Raw genomic sequence first — 25,996 nt, 5'->3', positions numbered from 1 at the left:
TGTTCTGTAGGTAAATATACCATAATTAGTAAGTTCTATCTTGAATAAAACTTATAAATTAAACCACATGAATATTATAAAGATTATACGACGACGGCTACGTCTAGTCGATTACTTACAGGTAATGAATGCGACTTCCGCACACGGGCGAAGGCAAATATCGTGAACTAGGTCGATGCATGCCCGGCCCGCTCTCAATAAAATAACTAAACTTAAGTATACTTAAAGTAGGTACTACTAGTAAAGTAACTGCTAGTAGACAAACATGACCCCCCTTCTGTATCACGTCAGTAATCGCTAGGTTTTATAATCGGCGATAAAAGTTAGCGTTTCTAACCTAGATCTTTCTTTATATGACTTACCTAAGTATTGTAAATTCAGTCCGTTAAGGTTTTGATAGGGTATAGAGTGTAGAGTCGGCATAAGTCTTGGACTTTTAGGAATTTCTCTCACTGCCTCGCATCACGCTGCATGTTGCGTGAATCATGCGTGTAAGTACCTCACCATACGCAACGTGTCTTTACGTGCGGAATTCACGCTGAAAGCCCGCGTAAAATACTGAGTCCGCGTTGTCATAATTATGGTAGTAGGTAATTTAACTTGTACTGGTACTTTTTAACTAGGTACTTAGGTACATTTCTAATTTTATCACTTGCACAATCAAGTTATTAAACCGCTAAAAAAGAAGGTTCTAAGTTTGACCTGTTATGTACTTAGGTAAGTGCGCGATTGTTTTCTTCTAATCACCCAAACAAAACACTTCACTAACAAAAGAAAGCTTTCCCATTTCCATAACAAGCAGAGCCATAATTATTCACAGACAGGAAACCCAATTATTTTACGTTTACGCCATACACGAGCCCTTCTGTTACACAATTTACTACCAACGGGGCCAGTGGGTCAGCTTCTTATGTATCGGGCGTAAATGATGGAAATCAAAGGGTTTTTCGGGACATTACAAGTTAATAATAAATAATAACAATTTAATTGAGTCACACTATTCAGACATGCATGCTCCAGTTACAGTATCGGTAATGTTTTTTCCCGCCGAAAGAAGTCTTTTCTTTAGGTACTTACTAACTTCCAGTTTCAGGTTCTTCAGTCATACCTATTGTGGGAAATTATTTTGCGGTAATCTAAATATAGGTACTTACTTAGGTATGACTAATTATATAGCTACTTAGGTACTTAATGAATAATATTGCCCGACCGGTAATGACCGAAACGGCACGCAAGGTGTAACTTTAGTCAAAAAACTGAAGGACTATAAAGTTCGAATGTCACCGAAACAACTTTGCAAAACCCTGACTGACGAAGTTCAAGGTAGGTACTTATATTTGAAATGATAAAACAATATCCAAGGTGTTGATAATGGGTACGATGCTATTAGATATATCGGTCCAATGATTGACGGTTGGCACGCGATCACAACAAGTATGAACTGCGACATAATCATAGAAATAGAAATGTAATGATAAAGAAACTCTTGAACACTCTTGACCTTACCACTTCACTATAACTTACTAGGAACTCCGGTATCCCTATTTATTTACAAACAATCACGTTGGTTAACATTTTTCTGGAGCAACTACAGCTCCGACCTTGCTCTAATTTATATTTGTTAGTAGTCCAGTTTAGTTATAAAAGAGTCGTATTATCAGATTCAAGCAAGTTACATTTTGGTAACGGCTACGGCTAACAACAGTGACCTGATTTTTTGAGCAATAACTTAATAGATTAGTGTTGTGTTGGGCGGGCGGGCGGCGGCGGCGGCGGCGGCGTTGCGTGGCGCCCACCGCGGGGCGGCTGTCCGAGCGGTCGGCCAGTCGGAGGCGCGCGCCCTCCGCGCTCGCTCGCCGCCGCCCGCCCCGGCTCCCGCCCGCGTCACTAACACGCTCTGTTATGGACAAGCGCGCGACCAGCGGCCGCGGAGAGCCGATACCCAGCATCCTCAAGAAGCCGCGCAGCCGGCGCAAGGGCGACCTGCTCGACAAGAGCACTAAGATCAAGGGCGAGAAGGTGGAAGGCGGCGCGAGGCGCAGCGCGGGCCCGGGGGCGCCGCCGCAGGGCTGCTCCGCGCTCATGTACGCCTGCCAGCAGGCCGACTACAAGGCCGTCGTCGATATCCTCAACAAGGATGTGAGTGCCAACATGCAAGTCATGCCACGTAGCCGCTCACGTCAATTGTCTGTACTCCATCGCATGCTTGCATGTTGCTGTTAATTTGTGCCATCGAAAATAGACTCGTAAAAATTAGGGAACATTATCTTTCGTGTTTTAGTTTGGTAAGCTCGCGGTGGCGGGCGCTTATGAAAGGTGTGAATATGAAATGAGAAAAGCGTCAGTAGCGAGCCGCGGGGCACGCGATGTGCCGCGGCCGCCCTCAGTGTAAACATTCTCCTACATTTCCGTCAATAATACTCGTAGCACCTCATGTTACACGGTAAGAAGTTGCTACGATGTGAGTTAACTAAATTTTATTCTATTTTTAAACCATTTCTTAAAAACCAACCTCCTACTTGTTAACGAAATACTTCGAGGTTGGTACAAAGCTTTAATTGTTTCTAGTAAACGGTGATTCATGATTTCCATGATTCATGAAGAAGAACTACCTAAGTATGTAAAATAAAGAAACTGAGCCTAATTCAATGTTTAGTGTCCACCACATTCATTGCCAATAGGGCTCACCAATCTAATCACCTAGAAACGACCGAATCGCCGCCTTGGTTTCCTTCATACCCAACACCACATCTTCTCCACCTACATGTGTCCACCTTGCAGCCGGCGGGCGTGCGCGCGCGTGACCGCGGGCTGCGCTGCGCGCTGCACTACTGCGCGTCCAGCGGCGCCGGCGTGAGCCAGCAGGCGCGCGCCAACTGCGCCGACCGCGTGCTGATGGCCGCCCCGGCGCTGGCCGACGCGCGGGACGCCGACGGCCTCACGCCGCTGCACCTCGCCGTGGTCCACGGCAATGTACCCCTGGTACAGACCCTGCTGGCTGCAGGAGCCGATGTCAACGCGAGGGATGATGAACACCACACTGTCGTGCACTGGGCCACTGGTGAGTTTTGAATGCTCGTTTTCCGGTTTACTTGGTTTGGCAGTCGTCCAGTTGTTAGTGCAATGCTCTCTTGCCTGTGAGGTGTTTGGAGCAAGTCGTATTGTTTTTATTCTCAAATCAGCCTTTATGTCCCAAAAGATGGATGTGTTATAAGTTGGAAGTTTATTAGTCTGCATCTGGTTGTTACCACGAACCTAGGTACGGAATAGCTGGAATGATTTTACTTAGTATTAAGATAGATAGAATATTCTTTATTTGTACACAAAAATAGATTATACAAAGCATACATTATTTAGTCATAGTCTAGAATATTATAACTGGAGATATTTAGTAAGAAAGGTGTGGTCAAGATAGATCGGGCTAAATTACGGAGTAGGTCATCAAAGTAATGAAAGTTTCACCATATTCAGTAAGGTTATTCTTGAAATCTAATCTAATAGTTCTAGATACAACTTGTTGAACCTAATTATGGCAACGAACTATGCATCTCTGATCACATCCTATACTCGTAATCACGGAACTACTTTTTATTCCACTAACAGGATAAACCCAATCATTTACCTACAACCGCTTGGAAAAACCCACACCAACGAACAATGTACGCTTTGCCCCCGGAAAGTTGGTATAGTAAGTTGTTATCTGGCGTGGACTGGGGGGTGTCATTCGCTTGGAGCTGTCTGGATTATCGCAACGTTGCATCGACGCGGCTGACGGCAGGCCCGCATGCAAGCGCGCTGCCAATTAGTTGTCTACAGATCGACTAACTGCCTTTTTAATATCATATCTGTGGACTTCCTTTCTAGTTGAACATCATCAGCGAAATTCATTCATATCTGGAAAGTTTGTGACCAAAACTATCTCCGGCTACCCAACTAAGGTCGTAGATCCACTGGGATAGAAGCTAGTAAGATGGGTCGCTTGCTACTACGCTATCACTACGCAGCGCAGGGAAACAGCAGTGAGCAAACTCCGTAAATGTTTGTGGTTTCCTCTTCATCTGCAGAGTCGAGGTGTACTTACTTATTGTAGGTATATTCAAGAACATAATTTTACATTTTACGGTACCTTGCTGTGGTGGCTATAAAACAACAACCCTTTTCTTAATCACTAAGTACAGCGCCACACCCCTGCTGTGGAATGTTTCACCAAGTTGTAGCACGCTTCGTGTGATTCACACTTTACGCTGTTCATAGACCATTACAACATTACACTTTGATGATACCTAATAGTTTCTTTGAACATCTGTTTCTATGGAAACTGTACAACAGCTTCTAATTGATTCACGCTCGAACTTCGATGAAGTTGCTAAGCAGATTTAAGGATTCAAGGCACCTAATGCCCATAGATAGGTCCAATAGAATAACGTTTCTCTTTGGTTGATGAGATCCAGTTTTTGGCTCCGATCTGCTACTTTAATATTACAATAAGTTGGTACTGTGTAGTGTGTGTAGGTTGGTAGGTACTGAACGACTTAGGTATAGGCCAGAGCAGCACACACCATCTAATATCTTGGATTGTATCTATGCGGTTTTCCAAGGGTTTACAATTTATGTATGTATACTCAAGCCTTGTTATGCTAAAAAGTCCTGTGCCTATATAATTTATACCTAAGCCATGCCATAAACAGACAAAATACACACAATATGCTAACACAGCAAATGCACTTGACATGACTCAAGTCGCGCCCCTTACACAAGTATCACCCTAACCACCTTGTAATGTATTTCAATTCCTGCACCCCGCGACCTTCACAGTTAGTTTAAAATACCATCATGCAAATATGTTGGCATATTATGCTTGCGACACGTGATGGAGTGGCCGGGGGGTTCCGGTCTCAGTCAGGACAGTCTACTTGACTTCCGCCGGACGTCCGCTCGTAGTGCTGACCTTCGCTCTCCTTCCTTCCTCTGAGACCTCACTTTATTTCACTTTATTTATATATAAAGCAGCGTGCCTTTCTTTAGATTTTTACATTAGCATTTGAACCTGACCTTTGTGGAATCACTAAGGAGGCTCGGTACTGCAGGTTTATTGGAATATTTGAAGGGGTGGTCAAGGGGGGCGATATTGAGCGGCGGGCAAGGTCGGCTCGCCTTGAAACGCCATCGGACGTCCGTTACACGAGCGGCTAGACCTAGGACTTGCGTTATTCAAGAAGCTAATCAGAAAGGTTGAACTCCACTGATTTATTATTGCCTAAATGTCGGTGGTTGGCGAGGGCCAGGTCGAAGGCGTCAATCAAGTGCTGCCCGATTAATTATTTACTCACAGGGTAGAGTGACAATAGCACTAGAGTCTATAATAGCATTGTTGATTGATTTTGACCGAATTAGAACGAATTCTGGTAGGGAAAGACGTTTTCTATACTTACCTAAGTTTTCTATAGGTTTTGTGTCTCTTGAGTCACGTCTAATGTTAAATCATACGAATTTGAATGCATGCAAGTGCAAGCAAGTCATATTGATTAGTTTTTTTGTTTTATTATGAAAATCCGCTAAGACGTTTTAATGGGTTATTTTGTTTAGATAGAATTACTTAAGTAGTTATTCTCATCTTATGATTCTTAGGTAGGTAACTAGACTATCTAGGTCCTTAATTTTAAAATAGTAATTCTATAATAGTGGGGATTTCCAAGCAGCAGAAATATTATCTCAAAATGCGTACAATAAATACTTCACGATACATAACATGGTGATACATAACGTGGCCCCGATACATAATATTACCAGCGGCACAGATAGCAAATAGGAAAATCCACAAGATAGGTGCATCTGAGAGTGAGAGTTGCTTTCTTGTATATACATGAGGGTGTCGGTATCTACAAAATGGGAGTAAGTACTCTTAATTTAAACGGGTTGGATTGACACTAGTCTGTCTAAGGTTGTGTTCCAATGGGACAATAGGGACGCCTTCTGTCCCGTGGGATCCCACTTACTCGAGTATGCCCATTGCTACGTCCCGACTATGTATGTAAGCAACGCTCAGCCAAGCGTATATTCGAGCAGGCTGACGGTGGTATTCTACCGTTCTATCTGTCAAAATGATTACAGGTTACAGACATAAGTCGTCAGGCACAACTCAACTTACTTATAGGGTTGTCACTTTCACTAAAATCTGTGTACCCCCTCAGTATGCGGTGAAGTGGGAGCCCTGCGCGCGGTGCTGGCGGCGGGGGCCGACGCCGCCACGCCGGACCAGCACGGCGGGTACCCGCTGCACTACGCCGCGCAGATGTGCGGCGCGCCCGCTGCCACTGATCATCAGGTACTGGTGGAACTTCAGGGAGGGGTTTGTTGTAATGAGGAAACTATGACGGCTCGTCAGCTTCTCTATCAATCAGGACTATAGCGTTTGGGAAACATGATCAAAAGTTATCGGAATAATCGGAAATCTCATACAGTTTGCGAGAAAGCGTTCATTTCGAATTTATGAATGCAAATATCTTGTCACAAACATAAATTATTATTACTTATAAATTCTTTATTGCACATAAAAAAAAATGTACAAAGGCGAACTTAATGCTAGTAGCATTCTCTAACAGTTAACCTTTGGTGATGTCGAGAAATCAACGTCAAGGTTCAGGTTACAGTTCCTCGTATTTCATTTCTCTCTGATTATCATGTCACTGTCGGTGACTTATCCACTTAAATATACTATTCTCTTCACCCTCAGAGTCGCGGCGCCGCCCTAGAAGTGCTCCGCGCGGTGGTGAAGGAGGGCGGCGCGCGCGTGGAGGTGCGCGACGCGGACGGCCGCACGCCGCTGCTGTGGGCCGCCTCGGCCGGGTCCGCCGCCGCCGTGCTCGCGCTGCACCACGCGGGGGCACGGCCTGATGACGCTGATAGGTATGTTGTGGGTAGATGCCAGTGATCGGTGCCTGCCGCCTGCCTTAAGAAAACTTAATCCTATTTAGCCAAAGAGTCACGCGGAGCCGCCGTGTATTGTATAAGTAGTACATGCTGCAAGACGCGCACCAGAAAGCGATTTAAAAGTCATGGGGCCGCATGATATAAAGGAACAAGGAGTTAGTTTAAAAATAAATCCCTACGATACTCTGTCCTTAGCCATCTTCATTCAACCACCACCATCTAGTGTTATCATTCATTTAATAATGTATTCTACTAACTTCAAAGCTAAGCCCAAAATATCCTCAACAGGGACGGCCTAACAGCCCTACACTGCGCAGCGGCGCGCGGGCACACTGAAGCTCTAGAAACCTTGGTGGGTCTATGCGGCGCGCGGGTAGACGTGGCCGACTCCCACGGATGTACGCCCCTACACTACTCCGCGGCGTTGGGCCACGCCGACGCGACGGCGGCTTTACTGCAGCACGGGGCCGACTCGCAGCGGCAGGACCGCCGGGGGCGCAGCCCGGCGCACACTGCCGCCGCTAAGGGACAGCTCGAAACTGTCAGGATGCTGGGTGAGATATATCCACTAACAAATTAATAATATCACTAATTGCTTGATGTTTCCAGAATATTGAAATGTGAAAACACCTTTTAAAATGTAGGTATATATTTATATTTCAGGTGCCAGAGGAGCTAATTTATGGCTGCGCAATTCCAAAGGCGATTTGCCTCTCCACGAAGCGGTAGCGTCGGGCAGGAGGGAATTAGTAAAGTGGCTGCTTGACGGCCGACCGTCCCAAGTCAACGCTACCAACCACGAGGGCCGAACACCACTGCACGTCGCTGCAGCCACTGACAACGCTGACCTGTGTAGACTACTGCTTGATAGAGGAGCTGAGGTCAACCCAGTCGCGAGATCCTCTAAGAATGAACCGGTTACTCCTCTGGACTGTGCTACATCCAGAGGACACAGATCCACTGCTAAGTACATTCAAATGCACGGTGGCGTGCCGGCCACGAAACTGACCAATACTCAAATAGTTATAGATGGGGCCAACATTACGGCATTGCCTACCCGTCGAGTTACTAGCACTAAGATTGATGTACGTGACAGAATTCGTATCGAAAAACGAGAAGTCGTAGAACTATCGAGTCCTTTGCAAGAGAGAAGAGTTTTCAAAGATAGAAATGTTAGTGACACCAACGGCTCATCCTCTGATGAAAGGAAAGTATCTAAAAGACGGTCAGACCACAAGTACTCTGATCGACACCAAGGAAGACGAAAAAGACCAGTTGAGGCTCAAAAAAGCTTTAGTGATGGATACGATACAGATTTGGAAGCTCGTGCTGAAAAAGAGTACCTTGATCCATACGATAAGAAACACAAAAAAGGTTCTAAGAAAAGCAGATCTAAAAGTGAACCTTCTAAACGAGGCAGCCGAAGCGCGAAGCACCATCACCGGTGTCCATCAGACTCTGAAAGTTCATCAGAAACCGAGAGCTACTCTAATAAAAAGAAAAGTAAACGACATCGTAAACGCAGTAAGCGAAAGAGCACCACTTCTGAAAGTAGTAGCTCAGAGTCAAGCGAAAGACGAAGTACTAAGCGAAAAGGTAAAAAAACATCAATACATATTGAAAACGATGAAGAAAAACAAAGTGTTAATATTGTCAAATACAAAAGAAGCGCAAGTGCAGCGAGTCAAAAACGTACTAGTGAAAATAATGCATCTCCAGAAGTTAGCGGTGGAGCTGTTGAAGATGCTAATTTATTACAAGACAAAGAGGATCAGGTCGCTAAGAGCAAACCACAAAGTGACACTGAAACGGACACGCTTTCTGTTAAAACAAACATGATTGTGACTGAAGCGCAAATACACATGGAACGACAATCGAGCCAGCAGGGTAATTCAGAGTTAACAGTTACTGTTGATTCATCTAATAACGTGTCGATTGAGACATCAAATTTATCAGTGACTCATAAAGATTTAACTGAAGGAACGAAATCGGATACGGAAAAAGTTAATATTGATGATACCAAAGTAGACACACAAGAAATTAAAGATAAAAGTGAAAATATCGACACAGTACCAGTAAAATCTGTGGATGCGGATGAAAACAAGGGAGAAGGGACTGCGGAAGCTCAAAAAGCTGCAGATCTTCAATCTTCAAAGGAAACACACGCAGAAGATGTTACTGGTGATAAGAAAGATTCGGGAGAATTGGAAACAGCTGAGACTGTAACCGAAACAACAATCTCTCCAAAAGAAGAAACATCAACGGTAAGTCCCGATGGTAAAAAAGAAAGTTCTACTGAAGAAAACAAAGAAACTGCAACTACCACAGAAGCAGCTAGCGAAGATAAGCCTCAAGACCAGTCTCCCACACCACCAGTGGACATAAAGAGAAGGAAATCATTTCAAGTTTTAGCAGGACCTGAAGATCTTTTGAAAGAAAGTGAACATGTGGATGAAAGCGATAATCAGGCTTCGCAGGAAAGAAATAGTTCGCAAGCAGTGTCTTTTGCTAATAAAGATGAAATATTCGAACGAAAAGAATCAGACAAATCACCGGATAATTTAATGGGAGAGGAAGTAGACCATTCAGAAATGGAAAAGTCTGCCACTGACGGTGAAACAAAAAGTGCACAAAAAGAAAGTACTGATTCAAAAAGTTCAGAGGAAAAGAGACTGGATTATGCTTCTACCACTGCCAGTAGTAACGAATTAAATCATAGTGTTGATAAGGGAGTCGTAACTATTATAGACAGCAATGTTTCGAGTACAGATCGCGCAGTACAACAGATTATTCTGGAGAATGTTGCTGAAGACAGCGCAATAGTTTTAGCTCAAAGCACTCCAATACGGATACGAAAGACATCTAAAGACAGCCATGGCAGTAGTAGAAAGAGCAGCATATATGAAACTGAGAGCTACAAGGTTTTATCAGATATAGCCAGTGCTGCTGAAACTGGAACCTCTGGTATCCTTAAAAAAACGCCGAAAGTGGATGAATCCCTAGAAAATGAAAACGAAGGAACGATTGCTATCAAACTTGTGAAAAACAGTTCGTTCGGCAGAGTTCCTAGTGTTAGTGACAATGAGCTTTACAGCCTCACAGAAAGCAATGGTCGAAGAAAACGATTACGAAAGAAAGGAAGGGCTAAAAGTCGGCTTAACATTAGATCTAAAAGCGAGAATTCTGAAAGAGGTTACGAATCTAGTGGTCTAATGGATTCAGGGTTCGAGCCCAGCCCAAGAGTGGTTCAACGCCGAATAATGAGCCCTAGATTAGCAGCCTATTATCAACAAAGAAATGCCACCGGAAGATTATCTGGTAAAATATCTGACAGCAGAATTCCAGTACGGAAACCTGGTGACAAAAACGCTGTTGATATGAAATCTGTTACTCAGAGGATTCAGACTAATATGAGACGGTAGGTTGTCATATTATTATATAATATTCGTAAGTAGTTATATAGTTAAAGCTATGTAATAACAATAGCACTACAATAACTACCATTTCTTTACAGATATTACTGCGAAAGAAAGATATTCCAGCATTTGCTTGAGCTGAAAAGGCTACAAATAAGAACGAGCAAAACAAACGAAGCTGTTTTAGTCAAACGCGCTATAGAGGAGTACAACAAGTCCAGCCTAGCGCAAGTCGGCTTGGGACCGTACAACAGCCCCGACTTTACTTTCAGCAGCTTCGAGAAGTTTCTCTATGAAAGTTTGCGGAAGCTGCAGAAGAGTGGGAAGCGCCACCTGGACAATCTGCCAGAGGCTCCGATAGACTTCGACTACGGCGAGAATGAGTTGTACAAGATGTCGGCGATCCCCGACAACCCGTGCCTCTGCACGAGCAAGACGCATCGATGCTTCCACGCGGTTCATGCTTACACCGGCATACCGTGTTCTGCGTACAGTAAGTTCATAATAATATTAGTAAACTAGTAATTAATCCTATAGAACTATAGGTAGTGTTTGTATGACTGCCATTCATGTCCATGTCCAGTGTCCACAAAAATTAAATGTTTTAGAGATTTGCCTTTAGTGTAACCATGTTTTTCAAATTTTCAGTACCATACAAATGGAACCACCACACAATGCCGAAGCCGAGCACTGCCGGTGGAGCCAAGAAAACTAAAGGGTTTCTTCCCAAGATAAACACCAAGTCACCAGCAGGGAAACCTCATGTGACCCTGGAAGTGTCACATGGCTCTGAGAAACAGCTGATCGCACTGCCAGCTGAAAAGCTGGATAGGAACAAGAGGTACTACGTCACGTTTACCGTGAAAGGTTCGGAACCTCCCTCAGATAATGATAACGTATCGCCGAAAAGCGTCAGAAGTGGCTGAGCTGGTATTGGAAGTGTTTAGGTAATTGGTTCATTTTGCGTGTTCTCTGATGCTATGTCACTGCCACATCTTGAAAGGTAAAAACAATACTGCTATATTTTCATTATAATTGACTAGCACTACTATTTGTAACTTATGTATGTATCTAATGAAACCTATTGGATATCATGAAGATCCCAAATCATTATTTACTTCTGTATCAAATCACAAAATCTAAATTATTTTTCTAAAAATTTAAGAAGAGGATATCGATATACTATAGTAGATTATATGCGAATCATAAAATTATGTATTGTATTGATATTATTAGTAATTTAGTATGTTTTCTACATGAAAGTTGAAACACTACGTTCGTAGTCTTCCCATTAATACTTATTGTTATTGCACTAGTGGAGGTACAGTGAAACAATAATCATCAAAATATTGCGATTAAAGTACATAGAAACGTTGAAAACAGGATCGGAATAGATAAATACTTACCTAAACTTCAAGCGCTATGTGAGGATAGGAGATATCCGGATGACTGTATCACCATTATAACCATCATTGGGTGGAAAGCAAATACTGTGATGTGTGTTGTAGATACACCTGACCTGATGCTCACTGTACGAATACCGTCCAAAGTTGATAGCACTGAAATACTCTTTATAGTAGATACTAATTTGTAATAAAAATATCGAAAAAAACGAAATCTTTCATTAAAACCGCTTTAGAACAATGTATTCAGTCATTTATTATATTCAACCTAAATAAACTAAGTAACATAATCAGGTACTAAGCAGAGATCAGCTGCCTAGTTCTAAATACTAAATAATCTACTAAGGCACTAACCAACATTGAAGTATTAATTGCTAATGGTGCTTAACTTAAACTCCAAGCAGTAGCGCCACTCCTGCGAGACACCAACGCGTCGGCTTGTCTTTCGTCTTCAAGTTGAACGTCCACACGAATGTAGGTCCACGCAAACTGGGAAAGGAAAGTATTTATTGAGAAGGGTGGAGGTGATGTTATGTAGCAAAGTTATATTTGTCGGACTCTATCGGCTCAATCAATATGCATAGATGAACAATTTATTTTTTAAGGCTCTAGTACACAATGGCCCATGCTGGCCCACTACAGGCCATCGCCATTGTGTACAGGGGATAATGATATCTGATGGCGGACAACTGTTAGTCGTGGCGGGGAGTTGTCGGTTTTTTGGGTACACTTCAAAGGATTCGTGGCATTGTACACAATTCCTTAATACTTGTAAGTACTCGTAGTAAATACATAAATAGACTCACCGGGTCTTGTAGACGGGACACTCGTACACATTCCGGGTGTCCTGCTTGTCCTGCGTGACCGCCTTCACGTAGACGACGGGCAGCAGCGGGAACAGCTCCATCATGCGCGCCTCCACCACGCCGCCGCCGCCCGCGTCCCAGCGCGCGCCCTCCATGTACAGTCCGTGGATGTAAGCGCCCTCTCGTGGTGCGGACCTGTAGTAATGACCTTATTATAGTCACCTCAAAGAGGTGATAAGAGTGATTTCAGCATACCTACTGTCAGTTTATTTGGCATGCGGTAAAAACAATGCGCGATCAGCACAGCTAAATATTTAATATGAATTTTCTAAAGCCATCAGCTGCGTAAGAGCACCATATCTCTCAGTCCTCGCCCTCCGAAACCAGTCACTACCAGCTGTCTAATTTCGTAAAGCGTGATAGACATAGGAGGGGCTATGCAGAGTTTGCCTGTTTGTGGTCACCACTTTAGAAACTGCTGTCTACCTACAAGCACGTAAGTATATGCAAAGCGGTTATTGGTACACACGTGAACTCATGCTTCGTCTTCTTGGTGACGTCACAGTTGAGGCACATCTTGTCGAGCGGCCACTCGTTCTTGCGCGCCGTCTGCTGCATGATGGCTGTCAGGAATGATTGTGGGTTGAAGAAGCCAGCCAGCCATACCGCTGGCGGTAGCTGTGGACAAAACATTAACTTTATTGAAGCTATAATTAAAGCTACTGAATAATACTTATCTATCTACCTATATCTACATTTAAACATCACGCCACAACACTATTCGAAGATGATGCCGATAATGAGAAAGGTATTTGTTTTCGTACTATCGGTACATCGTATTCGGAATACGGTTCTCAAATAGTTATATGACTATGATGACGATTCTCCTCTGCACCCACTGAACTAATATTACGCTGGTAATACCTATTAGTTCAATGTCTGCACCGCACGGCAGGTTGACGCTTTCATAAATAATATTCAATTCAAAATATGGGAAGACATAACTGAATACCCACCACAAAATCCCCAGACCAGTTCTCCAGCTCAGTCAACCTCAGACAGAGGTCGGCGAACCACGCGGCCAGCCCCAGCAGGCTCGGGTAGGCCAGCTTGCTCCACGACTCCGGCACCTTGTCCATGAACAGAGACTCCATGAGCCTCTCCATGTCGCTGCTTATTGTCAGCTCGCCCTGCGGGGGAAGGGAAATTTAGGTGGCTTTATCGGTTTTTCAGGAGTTGGTTGGCTTGCGAGTATATCGATTGAGCGATGAGACAGTTCCTATTGTAACGATAAAACGTTTCACGCAAGAACTTTTAGGCCAATTTACCATTGATCAATTCAACAAATCTTTGACCAAGACCAAAAGATGGCTATAAAACAATTTACATCAAACATAGACCTAGAGCTGTTGCACTGAAGAATATTCTTTTCAAGTTGGAAATAACCTGGTTATCACTGTAACACGGTATTATTCTTACATGTCCAGTATGTGCACCTATTCAGCATATACCTACAATATACATAAGGATGCCAGGAAGAGATCGTTTTAGCGATAAGGCCGCCTATTGTGCTTACACTTTCTTTGTAACGTATTTATGTTGTGTGTTTTTCAATAAAGTTATATTGTATTGTATTGTAAGTTAATAACGTAATATGTAAAACCTTAAGCCCCAGCTCCAGCTCCTTCAGCGAGCGCTTGATCTCGCCCATGAGCCGGTTCATGCGCTCGCACTCCTGCAGCGCCACGATGGTGAAGGGCGTCAGCTCCTCGATCTTAGCACTCAGCTCCAGCAGGTTGAACGGCTCCGGCACACGGTCTACTATGTCGTCTAGGATTATACGCACCTGACAGAGATAGATAGATTAGTATAGATAGAATACGCATTTTTAATACGCTACTTTACCCAGGTTAGATAAGTTTTTAATTTACTTGAGATATGGGTTCATATTTATTCATATTTTTACGTAATGCAAAATTATACAGTTAACAACATAAAAAGAAGCGTCCGTAGTCGAGCGGGCCTCAGTGATCAGTTACGATCACTGAGGCATGCCAGTTGATAAGCAACAACTGGCATGGTCAGAAATTGGATGGGTGACCAATTTCAAGTGATGCTTTTCTGGACGCTTCCGTGCTTCGGACGGCACGTTAAGCCGTGAGTCCCGGTTGCTGCTTCGGCAGTAGTCGTTAAGCCTAGTCAGAGGCTTTCGGGCGGCTTGAAAAACATCTGACAGTCGGGTTGCCCACTTACCCGACAACTCTCTCAGCACAAGCTTGCTTGTGTTGGGGTCCACCAACCCGCACTAGGCCAGCGTGGTGGACTAGGCCTAAAACCCTTTCTTCATTGGAAGGAGACCCGTGCCCCAGCAGTGGGGACGTGATGGGTCGTGATGATGAACATAAAAATTACCATATCATCCTTAGAAGAGCCTCCCCCGGCCTGAGCGCCGGCGTCTCGAGGTTGCATCTCGAATACAACCTGAAATTCACAAATTACCTGATTGATTGATTGATGAATTTATGTTGGCACAGACCACCTGCTAGATGATCAGATTACTTAGGTACATGAGCAAGGCAGCGGGGAAATAGTGGTCAAAAGTGGCACAGGGCCAAAAAATACTTACATGGTAGCCAACAATGGACGATAGGGGGATGATGATGATGATAATAATTATTTAATAGGTAGGTAACTAATATGATTTTTTTATAAATTCCAATAGGTTATATTGTCGGGTAAAGCGCCTGTCCCTCGATTAATAGCGCTTAAAGTGAAGTAGACTATGATGGTAGGTAAGATTTAAGTGCTTTGAATGGTTCGTGAAATTTGGGAGTGCGAAATAGGATAAGAGTGAGAATGATACTTGCATGTGTTTCCGCAACGGCCTTTGTTAGCAATGAAGAACAAAGGTTTATTACAGATAAAAAGGTTAAATAATGTTAACATCTCAGCATTTCTAAGAAAGTAATGATAACGACTAATATGTACTTATGTAGGTATACTACATAGGTACATATTAGTGTGGGAGTGGAACAGAACGCAAGGTGAAGTATCCATGACGACGAATAACAGAGGAGCATAGAGTGAAAGCAGAGTGTGAAAAGACGTAAAGACGTAAAGACGATTAAGTTTGGTATAAATTAAACGACGTGATACATCATTAAAATACTATTTTTTATTTATCCCCACAAATTGGGGGCTCGCCCGGGATAAATAAAATTAAAAAAATCTCGGAGATTACGGCGGATGAAGACGGATTTTTATAAAACGAACAAGACTGACAGTTGCAAATTTTACAAGAAAATTTTTCTTCGCATCACAACGCCTTCAGGTCTGAACATATACCATTTTAAGACGTAACGACGACGACAAGAAGATGCCACGGACGGCGACGGGAGATGACGGGGAGGCAGCCGGAACATCAGGACCGCTCACGTACACGGAGGAGCTGGTAGCTAAGTTCAGTGGGTGCGACCAGACCGATTCCGCAGCACGGTGGGCGCAGGAGGTCGATGACAACGCCGAGATCTTCGGGTGGACGGAGCTGCAGCGGCTGATCGTGGGGCGCAGGTCACTGACCGGCACGGCGGCACTCTGGCTGCGTTCAGAGAAACCCTTCAAGACGTGGGAGGCTCTGAAGACGGCGGTCACCAAGGAGTTCCCAGACACCGTAGATTCCAAGACGATCCATGAGTTAATGAGCAGCCGGAAGAAGAAAGCAAATGAGACGTGCCTAGACTACATGCTGTTAATGAAAGAGCTCGGCAAGCGAGGCAAGATGCCCGACTACGTCGCTATTAAATACATCGTGGACGGAATACTAGACGACGAGTTACATAAGGTGATGCTGTACGGCGTGACGACCTATGGGGATCTGAAAGAAAAGTTGAAAGTGTACGAGACCATCAGGCAGAAGTCGAGCGGAAGACGGGCACCGGTCTTCAATCGTCTACCTACTGCAACTACACCCGCAGGCCCCGCAGCAGCTGCACTCGCGCCAGGCAACAGGACGACGGCCGTGCGACTGTGCTACAACTGTGGAGAGAGTCAACACATGTCAGCAGATTGCCCGTACAGACAGAGAGGTATTAAATGTTTCCGCTGCAACGACTTTGGACATATTGCTACGCAGTGTCAACAGAGGCGTTCAATGTTCACCATGCCTACGGAGTCAAACAACGAAAATTCGGCAGCGAGTCGGAGCAACCAACGACGTGAGAACGTGACAGCCAGTGACAGTTCAAACTGTATGGACGTCAACGTCAAGATGACAGATGCGAATGCAAATGTAAACAAACAGACGGAAAGACGAAAGCCGATGAAGACTATTGAAATTTCAGACTGCAAAATGACTGCTTTAATAGATACGGGCAGTGAAGTTAACTTGTTAACCGACGAATACTACAAACTGATAGGTTCTCCTAAGTTTGACGAGGGACGTGTGAGTGCTTTGGTGGGTCTCGGACAATTGGAAGTGAAACCCCTAGGGAAAGTCACTTTAAGTGTGAAGATAGATAAAGAACATTATAATAACGTATTGTTTCATGTTGTGAATAGAAGTTGTTTGCCTTACGATGTGATAATTGGTCAAGATTTTTTGAGAAGAGTGGTATTGATTATGGAAGACGGACGCGTGAGTTTACGTATGAAAGATGACGAATGGATGAAACAAGTAGGGTGTTATACGTGTGATTCTGTGGTTGTAGATTACATTGGTGATATCCAGTACAAGGAGCAGCTGACGGAGATGGTAGAGAACTACCAGTCCCTACAGGTCAAGGAGGCTCCCATACAGATGAAGATCGTGCTGAAGGATGATATCCCGGTGGCTCAGCGGCCGAGACGTATTTCACTAGCAGAGCAAAAGGTAGTAGAAAACCAAGTAAGAGAGTGGCTGGACGACAACATTATTCAGGTGAGTTATTCAGAGTATGCTAGCCCTTTAGTTTTAGTTAAGAAGAAAGACGGGGACACCAGAGTCTGTGTAGATTATAGATTGTTAAATAGGAAAATGGTGAAAGATAGAGGTAGGAAGGAGAGTCACAAGTACAAGGAGGGAGACTTGGTGGCAATTAAGAGGACTCAATTTGGTGTGTGTCTTAAATTGAAACCTAAGTACCTAGGTCCCTACGTAGTGAAGAAGGTGAAGCGGAATGACAGGTATGATGTAGAGAAATTAGATCCCAGCAGCGAAGGTCCAGGTCGTACTTCTAGCTCTGCAGACCACATGAAACCGTGGCCAGACCATAAAGAGTAAGTAAGTTCTTATTTTGTTTTGTTATTGCATAATATTCTATTGGTGTCGGTATGATAGTGATGATGAATGAAGAAGTCAGTGATGGTAATAAATAAGTTATGTGTGAGCAGTAAATAAAGTCAATCTAGATAGGTTTTGTAATGATTGTAAGGTTAAGTCTTGAAGGCTTAAGGCTCATATTCTTTACAAAAGGTGTGTTTAAACAAAACAGGTATTATAGGTATTTTGAATAGGTATTTCAAGATGTTGTTTGCATAGAATAGTTGTTTATGTTTTTCTGTCTAGACCCTAAGTTGAAATCTAACTAATCTAAATTGTTGTTAACTTGAGTTGCTAAGTTTTTAGTTTTTTTGTTTTAATAAGAAGATTATCTTTAACGTTTGATAATGCTATGTTTTATATTGTGTGTAACCTTGTACTTTACAGTTATTGTAATGAATAAGGCTGAGGGCAGCCTTAATGTCAGGATGGCCGAGTGTGGGAGTGGAACAGAACGCAAGGTGAAGTATCCATGACGACGAATAACAGAGGAGCATAGAGTGAAAGCAGAGTGTGAAAGACGTATAAAGACGTAAAGACGATTTCATATTTCTTTATTTTATTTTGACCCTTATATAATACAAGTGATAAATACAACATCTGATTTAATTCCTACATTAGTCGTAATCATACTTCATGTAAGCATAAAAAGGTTTTTGATAAACTGTGAAGTACTTTTTGTCTAACTACGAGTACGAGTAGCAGTGCCAAATTGTTTACTACTGATGACTTACTTGTTTTAGGTTTCAATTTGTCTAATACTTGAACTCTTGAATCACAAATATTATTAACCTACTGCTTATGTATAAGTAACTAAATAAAATTATAAGCTACGGTATACGGTTTACTAATAGGGTGGAACTAATCATTGATCGAGCCGAAACATCGATATTAGCGAGCGATATTAGAGCGAGCCTTCAGGACAATCACTCAACCTGTATTAATTTTGTAATAATTTCTCCAGGCATACCCTAAACAGCCTCTCCGAGACATTAGTCAGGTATCCGATCTCAGCATTAGGATGCAGTCCGTAGAGATACGGCGTCTCATCCGGCAGGAAGTCGTCCACGTACTGATGGTAGCCGGCGTAGTCTGAGTTGGGGGGCGATATGAAGTTGGGAGCGAATTGGAGCTCGCCGTCCACCTGGTGGAATGGTAGAATTATTAGACATTTATGTAAATTGCATAACTACAACCGATTTTTAGGTGGAATAGTGCTGACATACTTTATTCAACACGAATTTTCCATTTGCTAAAAATACGGTTACTTATCAGTTACGTGTACATACATACTGCTTATGTAAGCTTAGGATTACTTTCAGGGCTCTGCTGGATACAGGCAGAGCCACTCTACAAAATACTTATTAAGTTTTGGAGAGCTGTCATGCAATCAGTTTGTTGCAACGAGAAAGAGTCGTGGGAAGGCGCCGCAGCTCCCACGCAAGAGTAGCCTTCATATATAAACTGCCTAAGACAGAAAGCGACGGCACTACACCAACCAGCTCAGGCTGCATGTACTCGAGCAGGAAGGTGCGGCACAGGCGGCGGTCCCAGTCGTCGGTGATGTGGCCCCCGTACATGATCTCCCCGAACAGGTAGCGCAGGTCCTCCCACGGCACGCGCGCCAAGCCCATTGTTATTCCGTTATAGGATGCATTTAATGTATTTATCCATGGATTTCGCCCGGTTGCCTTAGTTTAATGTGCGAGTAAGTGAACCGAAGTAGACAAATAAATGCGTAACAAGAAACTTTAAATATGGCTTATTTAAGCATACGCTGCTTTTCAAGCGTAAAGGAGCATATCGCAGTCGCAGAATATAATGCATCGGGCTCTGTTGCATACATACTGTTTCCCGAAAGGATACTATAGGTTTCGGAGAGCTGCCATGCAATCTTAGCGGTGCTGGAGCGATACCTATAAACCACCACAAGATAGAAAGACTATCACCAACCAGTTCAGGCTGCATGTACTCGAGCAGGAAGGTGCGGCACAGGCGGCGGTCCCAGTCGTCGGTGATGTGGCCCCCGTACATGATCTCCCCGAACAGGTAGCGCAGGACCTCCCACGGCACGCGCGCCAAGCCCATTATTATGCCATTATAGGATGCGTGTAATGTATTTACCCTTGAATTTAGCCCAGTCGCCTTAGTTTAATGTATAGTGCGAGTAAGTGAACCGATGTAGACAAATAATATGCCATTATAGGATACATTTAATGTATTTATCCTTGGATTTAGCCCGGTTGCCTTAGTTTACTATATAGTGAGAGTAACTTACTTTCATACGATTTTGACAGATTGTAACTTTTCATTATGTCAAATTCGTATGAAAGTAACTACTAGTTATGGATAGATAGAGTTATAGAAATCGGCAGTAAGTGAACCGACTATGTAGACAAATAAATGCGGAACAAGAAAATTTCAATATGGCTTCTGTAAGCATACACTGGGGCATAAAGTAAACATCGCAAAATGCACCGGGCTCTGTTGCATACATACTGTTGCTGGAAAGGATACTAGGGTCCGGAGAGCTGCCATGCAGTCTTAGCGGTGGCTGAAGCGATACCTATAAACAGCCTCAAGATAGATAGACAAACCACTCCTATAAAACTCACCAGTTCAGGCTGCATGTACTCGAGCAGGAAGGTGCGGCACAGGCGGCGGTCCCAGTCGTCGGTGATGTGGCCCCCGTACATGATCTCCCCGAACAGGTAGCGCAGGTCCTCCCTCGGCACGCGCGCCAAGCCCATTATAATGCCATTATAGGATGCATTTAATGTGTTTATTAGCCTTGAATTTAGCCCGGTTGCCTTAGTTTAATGTATAGCGCGAGTAAGTGAACCGTTGTAGATAAATAAATGCTATAAATAAATAGATAAAAAATTAAATATGCCTGCTGTAAACATAATTCTGCTTTCGCAGGGCTCTTTTGCATACATTCTGTTGCTGGAAAGGATACTAGGTTTCGGAAAATGGAGTCGTCGTTGCAGCTGCTAGAGTGATACCTATAAACCGCCTCAAGATAGCAAAACTAACACTAACCAGTTCAGGCTGCATTATAAAAATTCCAATTTTCTGCAAGCATACGCTGCTTTTTAGGCGTTCAGGAGCATAAAGTTAATATCGCAGAATGCGCCGTGCTCTGCTGGAAAGGATACTAGGTTTCGGAGAGCTGCCATGCAATCTTAGCGGTCGCTAGAGCGATATCTATAAACAGCGTCAAGATAGACAGATAAACCACTCCTATAAAATTCACCAGCTCAGGCTGCATGTACTCGAGCAGGAAGGTGCGGCACAGGCGGCGGTCCCAGTCGTCGGTGATGTGGCCCCCGTACATGATCTCCCCGAACAGGTAGCGCAGGTCCTCCCACGGCACGCGCGCCAAGCCCATTGTTATTCCGTTATAGGATGCATTTAGTGTATTTATCCGTGAATTTAGCCCGGTTGCCTTAGTTTAATGTATAGTGCGAGTCAGTGAGCCGATGTAGACAAATAAATGTGGAACAATAAACTTTCAATATGGATTCTGTAAGGATACGCTGCCTTTCCGGCGTTCAGGAGCATAAAGTTAATATCGCAGAATGCACCGGGCTCTGTTGCATACATACAGTTGCTGAAAAGGATACTAGGTTTCGCAGAACTGCCATGCAATCTTAGCGGTTTGCTGGAGCGATACCTATAAACAGCGTCAAGATAGACAGACAAACCACTTCTATAAAACTCACCAGCTCAGGCTGCATGTACGGTGGCCTGCGCCTAAAAGTAATCAGGCGAATTGGAAACAGTAATGCCATCTAGTAACCAGCTTGTAAATATAAGTTACGGGGCGGTGGCGGTAATAATAAGTGATAGCATATTTCGAGAACGCTATCATGGTCGGTGATAGTCTGATTGGTTAAGCATTCATGAATTGATGCGGCGGCATGAGGTCCCTGTGTTCAAGTCCTCCACTAAATAGTAAAACTATTGGTTTTTATTTTTAAATGCCTTTTAACATTCTTGATATCAGTAGTAAGCACCGATAAGTAATATTTAGAAGCCAAAGCGATTTATAAAACGTTGAGTGGAACGCAAGTGTTGTATTGTCTCAAAGAACTTTGGGAGTCATGATCACATATACTTCATATATTATATAGTTCTACCCTCAATCTTATGAGAACAACTCAATAAATGAAAAGAAGCAAGTTTTAGTTAGTCGTCCGCTACATTGCACCTGACTACTACTAACTATTGTTGATTATTGATCCCATCAAGTGTGTTATTGATTAACAATCAATTTTAATTTAGTTTTTTAAATACTAACAAACCCTTAATCGAATTAAAAAATTAAAAAAAGAAAGTAAAGGAAACTTCTATCATATGATCTTTAAGTCACAAAAAACAATAACAATATGCGAAGTAAGTATCAACCAATTCGTAATAACTCATGCGGCACCGCCGCGTCACGCCTTAACAACTACGCCACAGTCACTATGACGAAATTGTAAGAAATTAACTACCTAATATACACAGTAGTAAAAACAGCGAATAAAAACAATATCGTACTGCTCAAACACTCTTACTTATAGAACAACAACATGCACTTATCAAAACACACGTCCAATACGTTGTAGTTACAAGGTTTTTACTAGATGGCATCACTGTGCGGACCGTGCCTGCATACTTTTAGGCGCAGGCCACTGTACTCGAGCAGGAAGGTGCGGCACAGGCGGCGGTCCCAGTCGTCGGTGATGTGGCCCCCGTACATGATCTCCCCGAACAGGTAGCGCAGGTCCTCCCACGGCACGCGCGCCAAGCCCATTGTTATTCCGTTATAGGATGCATTTAGTGTATTTATCCGTGAATTTAGCCCGGTTGCCTTAGTTTAATGTATAGTGCGAGTCAGTGAGCCGATGTAGACAAATAAATGTGGAACAATAAACTTTCAATATGGATTCTGTAAGGATACGCTGCCTTTCCGGCGTTCAGGAGCATAAAGTTAATATCGCAGAATGCACCGGGCTCTGTTGCATACATACAGTTGCTGAAAAGGATACTAGGTTTCGCAGAACTGCCATGCAATCTTAGCGGTTTGCTGGAGCGATACCTATAAACAGCGTCAAGATAGACAGACAAACCACTTCTATAAAACTCACCAGCTCAGGCTGCATGTACTCGAGCAGGAAGGTGCGGCACAGGCGGCGGTCCCAGTCGTCGGTGATGTGGCCCCCGTACATGATCTCCCCGAACAGGTAGCGCAGGTCCTCCCACGGCACGCGCGCGTTGCCCTCCAAGTAGTTGTATAGCACGTACACGCAGATGGTCAGGTCGCCGAAGTTGAAGGGGTATACTCTGGGAAAAAAATATAATTTTGTTTTTTAATAGAACATTCATGACACCACATCACGTCCCCACTGCTGGGGCACGGGTCACCTTTCAATGCAGGAAGGGGTTGAATAGAACATAATGTCATTTGATTCTTAGAAACCGTTGACTGGTGTATGCTTGGGAGCCGGACAGTAGCGATGTGTAGTGTGTACTACGTGCGCAGATAAAGAAACAATATGAAAATGGCGTACAGGCTCATGCTATCTCGCCTCTCTCTTTCCTACTCGCATTTATAGAACGGCCGCCATTGTCATTTTCTTTATCTGCTTGCTTTATAGTAACTTCAACATGAAAACTATTTACAAGAGACGCGGAAATTCCAACGTCAAGATGAGTGTTATGTGCCTCTAATGCCGAACTATAATCTCCTCAGTGAACAGGCATTGATCGTTGAGAGGAGCCGACCGATTCCTTACCAATGCAGAATAAGCTAGGTAAACCACTAGTTATTATAAAATCAGTATCCATCTAACCTGTTCCACCCCTGCGGTCCGAACTTGCGTCTTTCTGCCACGACGGCGTGGAAGTAGCACAGCGAGAACAGCACCGCCTTGAACTCGGCTTCCTTGCTGCACAGCTCCAGCGTCTCCTGGCTGAAGTTGTCCAGCGACTGTTGGTAAATTAACTCTTCATAATAAAATAAAACGTTGGTATAAGGTACGTCGATTAACCGATTCATAAAAGGTAAAACAAATAAAAGCGTCACTTAATTAACCTTACAAAGTAGTAGTAGTAGTAGTAGTATTAGTAGTAGGTTCATATGTTAGCCATACAGTTATTATTCTGTGGCCATACCAGCATGGCATAGCATACTATAAAAATAACAGCAATATGCCATCGGCAAAGTAACCAATTTAAATAACTTTACTATACTGTTAGGTACTAAACTGCCTATATTAAATTTCTGTCCTGCATGTGTCGAATGCTGAGGGTGAATTTAGATTTTGAAAGATACAAAAGTTTATTTATAAACTGGACTACAAAAACACGGCGTCTGTAACTGTGTAAAAGGTTCAAACCTTGTGTAGATTAGCCCACATGCCGCTGGGCGGTTCGTTGGTGATCTTGATGGCGGACTCGAGGATGCCCTGCGGGATGATGTGGTACACCGCGTCCGGCGCCGGCTCCGCACTCAGGAATAACCTGTGAGGGATAATTTCATGTTAGATACAGGGTGTTACAATAGTTTGTTTTTGTTTTAAAAGGATTTTATTTTCATAAACTTACACAATTATTTAACAACCCAGTATACATTAATCATAGGCTAAACAACCATAAGATAATGACGTTTACAAGACTTACAATCTTTTGAAACATATGAATAAATGTGGGATTAATTAAGTAACATCAGCTACAATAGTGGATAGTATCCCAAAAGGGTCAAAGATGGCAGCGAACTCAGTGCGTGTTATCTTATTAGCGAGTGCCACATAATCTTTAGTCATAGTCAGTACAGTTTACCACCTCCTACCTCTGCTAGAGCGTCACCAAGTGCAAGACTCGACTATCTATGAGGGTGTGCCACAAGATTACACTATATATGAAACATACATACATAACTTCTTGTTTATATTATATTAGCATATAAGGAAATGGTGTCCACGCCATATTATATTATATATAATGTAGGAATTTATGTATTTATGTAGGTATATATTTTATAGTTACTATCTATAAGTAAGTATGTATATCTCTGTCTTGATTTTTATAATAAGTATTTATAAACTTCTCTCCTCTCAGCCTATCGCACTACCAATCGCTTTCTCGACATCACCAAAGATTAACTGGTAGAGAATGCTACCGAACTTAATTCTAGCATTAAGTTCGCTTTTGTACGATATTTTATATGTGCAATAAATAATTTATATAATAATAATAATTTATGGTATGTGAAGCATTTAAGGAAGCTCCTATGTGTGACCTGTAGGTCGGCAGCGGGTGCTCCATGACCTCCTCCATCTTCTTCTCGAGCGCGGGCAGCCAGCGCGCCACGAGGTGCACGTTCTGCAGGAACAGCCAGTGGCCGGCGCGCGACGCCTCGCCCAGCGCCTCCTCCGCCACCACCTCCTGCCCCTGTCCTAGTGACACCATGTGCAGGTTCTTCTTGTCGGATGTGTAGCCCAGCTTGCGGCCTAGTTTTTCTAGGTCCTAAGGGTCAGAGAATGGTGTTTGGTTAGATAGATAGATAAAAACTTTATTTGACATAGACAGCAATACTGATAAAATCAACCACACAAATCACATTTATACATAAATTTTTTGCTGTCATCGTAAAAAAGGTTATTGTTCGAATGTCTTCCTGTGACGTCTAGGAAAGATAGTTTATATAATATACTAGCTGTTCCCGCGCGCTTCGCTTCGCCTTAAAAAGTTTTCCCGTGGGAATTCCGGGATAAAAAGTACCCTATGTTCTTTCCCAGGGTCTATACCATATGTATACCAAATTTCATTCAAATCCGTTCAGTAGTTTTGGCGTGAAAGAGTAATAACAGACAGACAGACAGACAGACAGACAGACACAGTTACTTTCGCATTTATAATATTAGTTAGGATAGGTCCCCAGAAACGATAGTAGTTTAAGCGCAGGCGGAATTATCAAAATAGAGCGACGCCATTGATCGTTGTTCGTCTATTGCAGAAACCTGCTCCGTATCATCAAATCATCACACACAAACAGCACATAACTGAGTGACGTTGCCAAATATTACACAACACAAATTTTCTTATCACTCGCTCATAAGTGTATGAACAATCTGCCGCCATTTTAGTTAACTCTCG

General features: G+C 43.3%; 2 protein-coding genes across 2 annotated transcripts in view; one reads left to right on the top strand and one right to left on the bottom strand.

The window, feature by feature from the left end:
• Positions 1 to 1,740: 1,740 nt before the first annotated feature.
• LOC105395175 (protein phosphatase 1 regulatory subunit 12A) lies at positions 1,741 to 11,994 on the top strand. Its single transcript, XM_048630362.1, has 8 exons — positions 1,741 to 2,139; positions 2,782 to 3,061; positions 6,192 to 6,325; positions 6,734 to 6,906; positions 7,219 to 7,484; positions 7,594 to 10,348; positions 10,445 to 10,839; positions 10,995 to 11,994. Exons 1-8 carry the CDS (start codon positions 1,903 to 1,905, stop codon positions 11,270 to 11,272), a joined length of 4,518 nt encoding a protein of 1,505 aa, XP_048486319.1. The 5' UTR covers positions 1,741 to 1,902; the 3' UTR covers positions 11,273 to 11,994.
• A 144-nt stretch (positions 11,995 to 12,138) lies between these two features.
• The window catches only part of LOC105387603 (dynein beta chain, ciliary), a 71,288-nt gene continuing 57,430 nt past the window's right edge, over positions 12,139 to 25,996 (bottom strand). Inside the window, exons 75-85 of the mRNA XM_048630361.1 lie at positions 25,140 to 25,366; positions 24,238 to 24,361; positions 23,692 to 23,828; positions 22,987 to 23,182; positions 18,822 to 18,995; positions 14,968 to 15,036; positions 14,219 to 14,401; positions 13,572 to 13,745; positions 13,085 to 13,233; positions 12,556 to 12,750; positions 12,139 to 12,238 (exon numbers count right to left, since the gene is read on the bottom strand). Of these exons, the coding sequence (XP_048486318.1) occupies positions 12,139 to 12,238; positions 12,556 to 12,750; positions 13,085 to 13,233; positions 13,572 to 13,745; positions 14,219 to 14,401; positions 14,968 to 15,036; positions 18,822 to 18,995; positions 22,987 to 23,182; positions 23,692 to 23,828; positions 24,238 to 24,361; positions 25,140 to 25,366 (1,728 nt within the window). The remainder of the gene's footprint in view (positions 12,239 to 12,555; positions 12,751 to 13,084; positions 13,234 to 13,571; positions 13,746 to 14,218; positions 14,402 to 14,967; positions 15,037 to 18,821; positions 18,996 to 22,986; positions 23,183 to 23,691; positions 23,829 to 24,237; positions 24,362 to 25,139; positions 25,367 to 25,996) is intronic.

This window comes from Plutella xylostella, chromosome 25 (assembly GCF_932276165.1).
Source record: "Plutella xylostella chromosome 25, ilPluXylo3.1, whole genome shotgun sequence".
NCBI lineage: Eukaryota > Metazoa > Arthropoda > Insecta > Lepidoptera > Plutellidae > Plutella > Plutella xylostella.
Note: the sequence above shows the minus strand (reverse complement) of the source record. Positions and strands in the feature narration are given on the sequence as shown.

Excerpts from the sequence above, each read along its gene's own strand:
- LOC105395175 (XM_048630362.1), top strand. The coding sequence starts at position 1,903 with ATGGACAAGCGCGCGACCAGCGGCCGCGGAGAGCCGATACCCAGCATC. Across the intron at positions 6,907-7,218 it reads CGGCCTGATGACGCTGATAG|GGACGGCCTAACAGCCCTAC; the intron begins GTATGTTGTGGG and ends TATCCTCAACAG. Across the intron at positions 10,349-10,444 it reads ATTCAGACTAATATGAGACG|ATATTACTGCGAAAGAAAGA; the intron begins GTAGGTTGTCAT and ends ATTTCTTTACAG.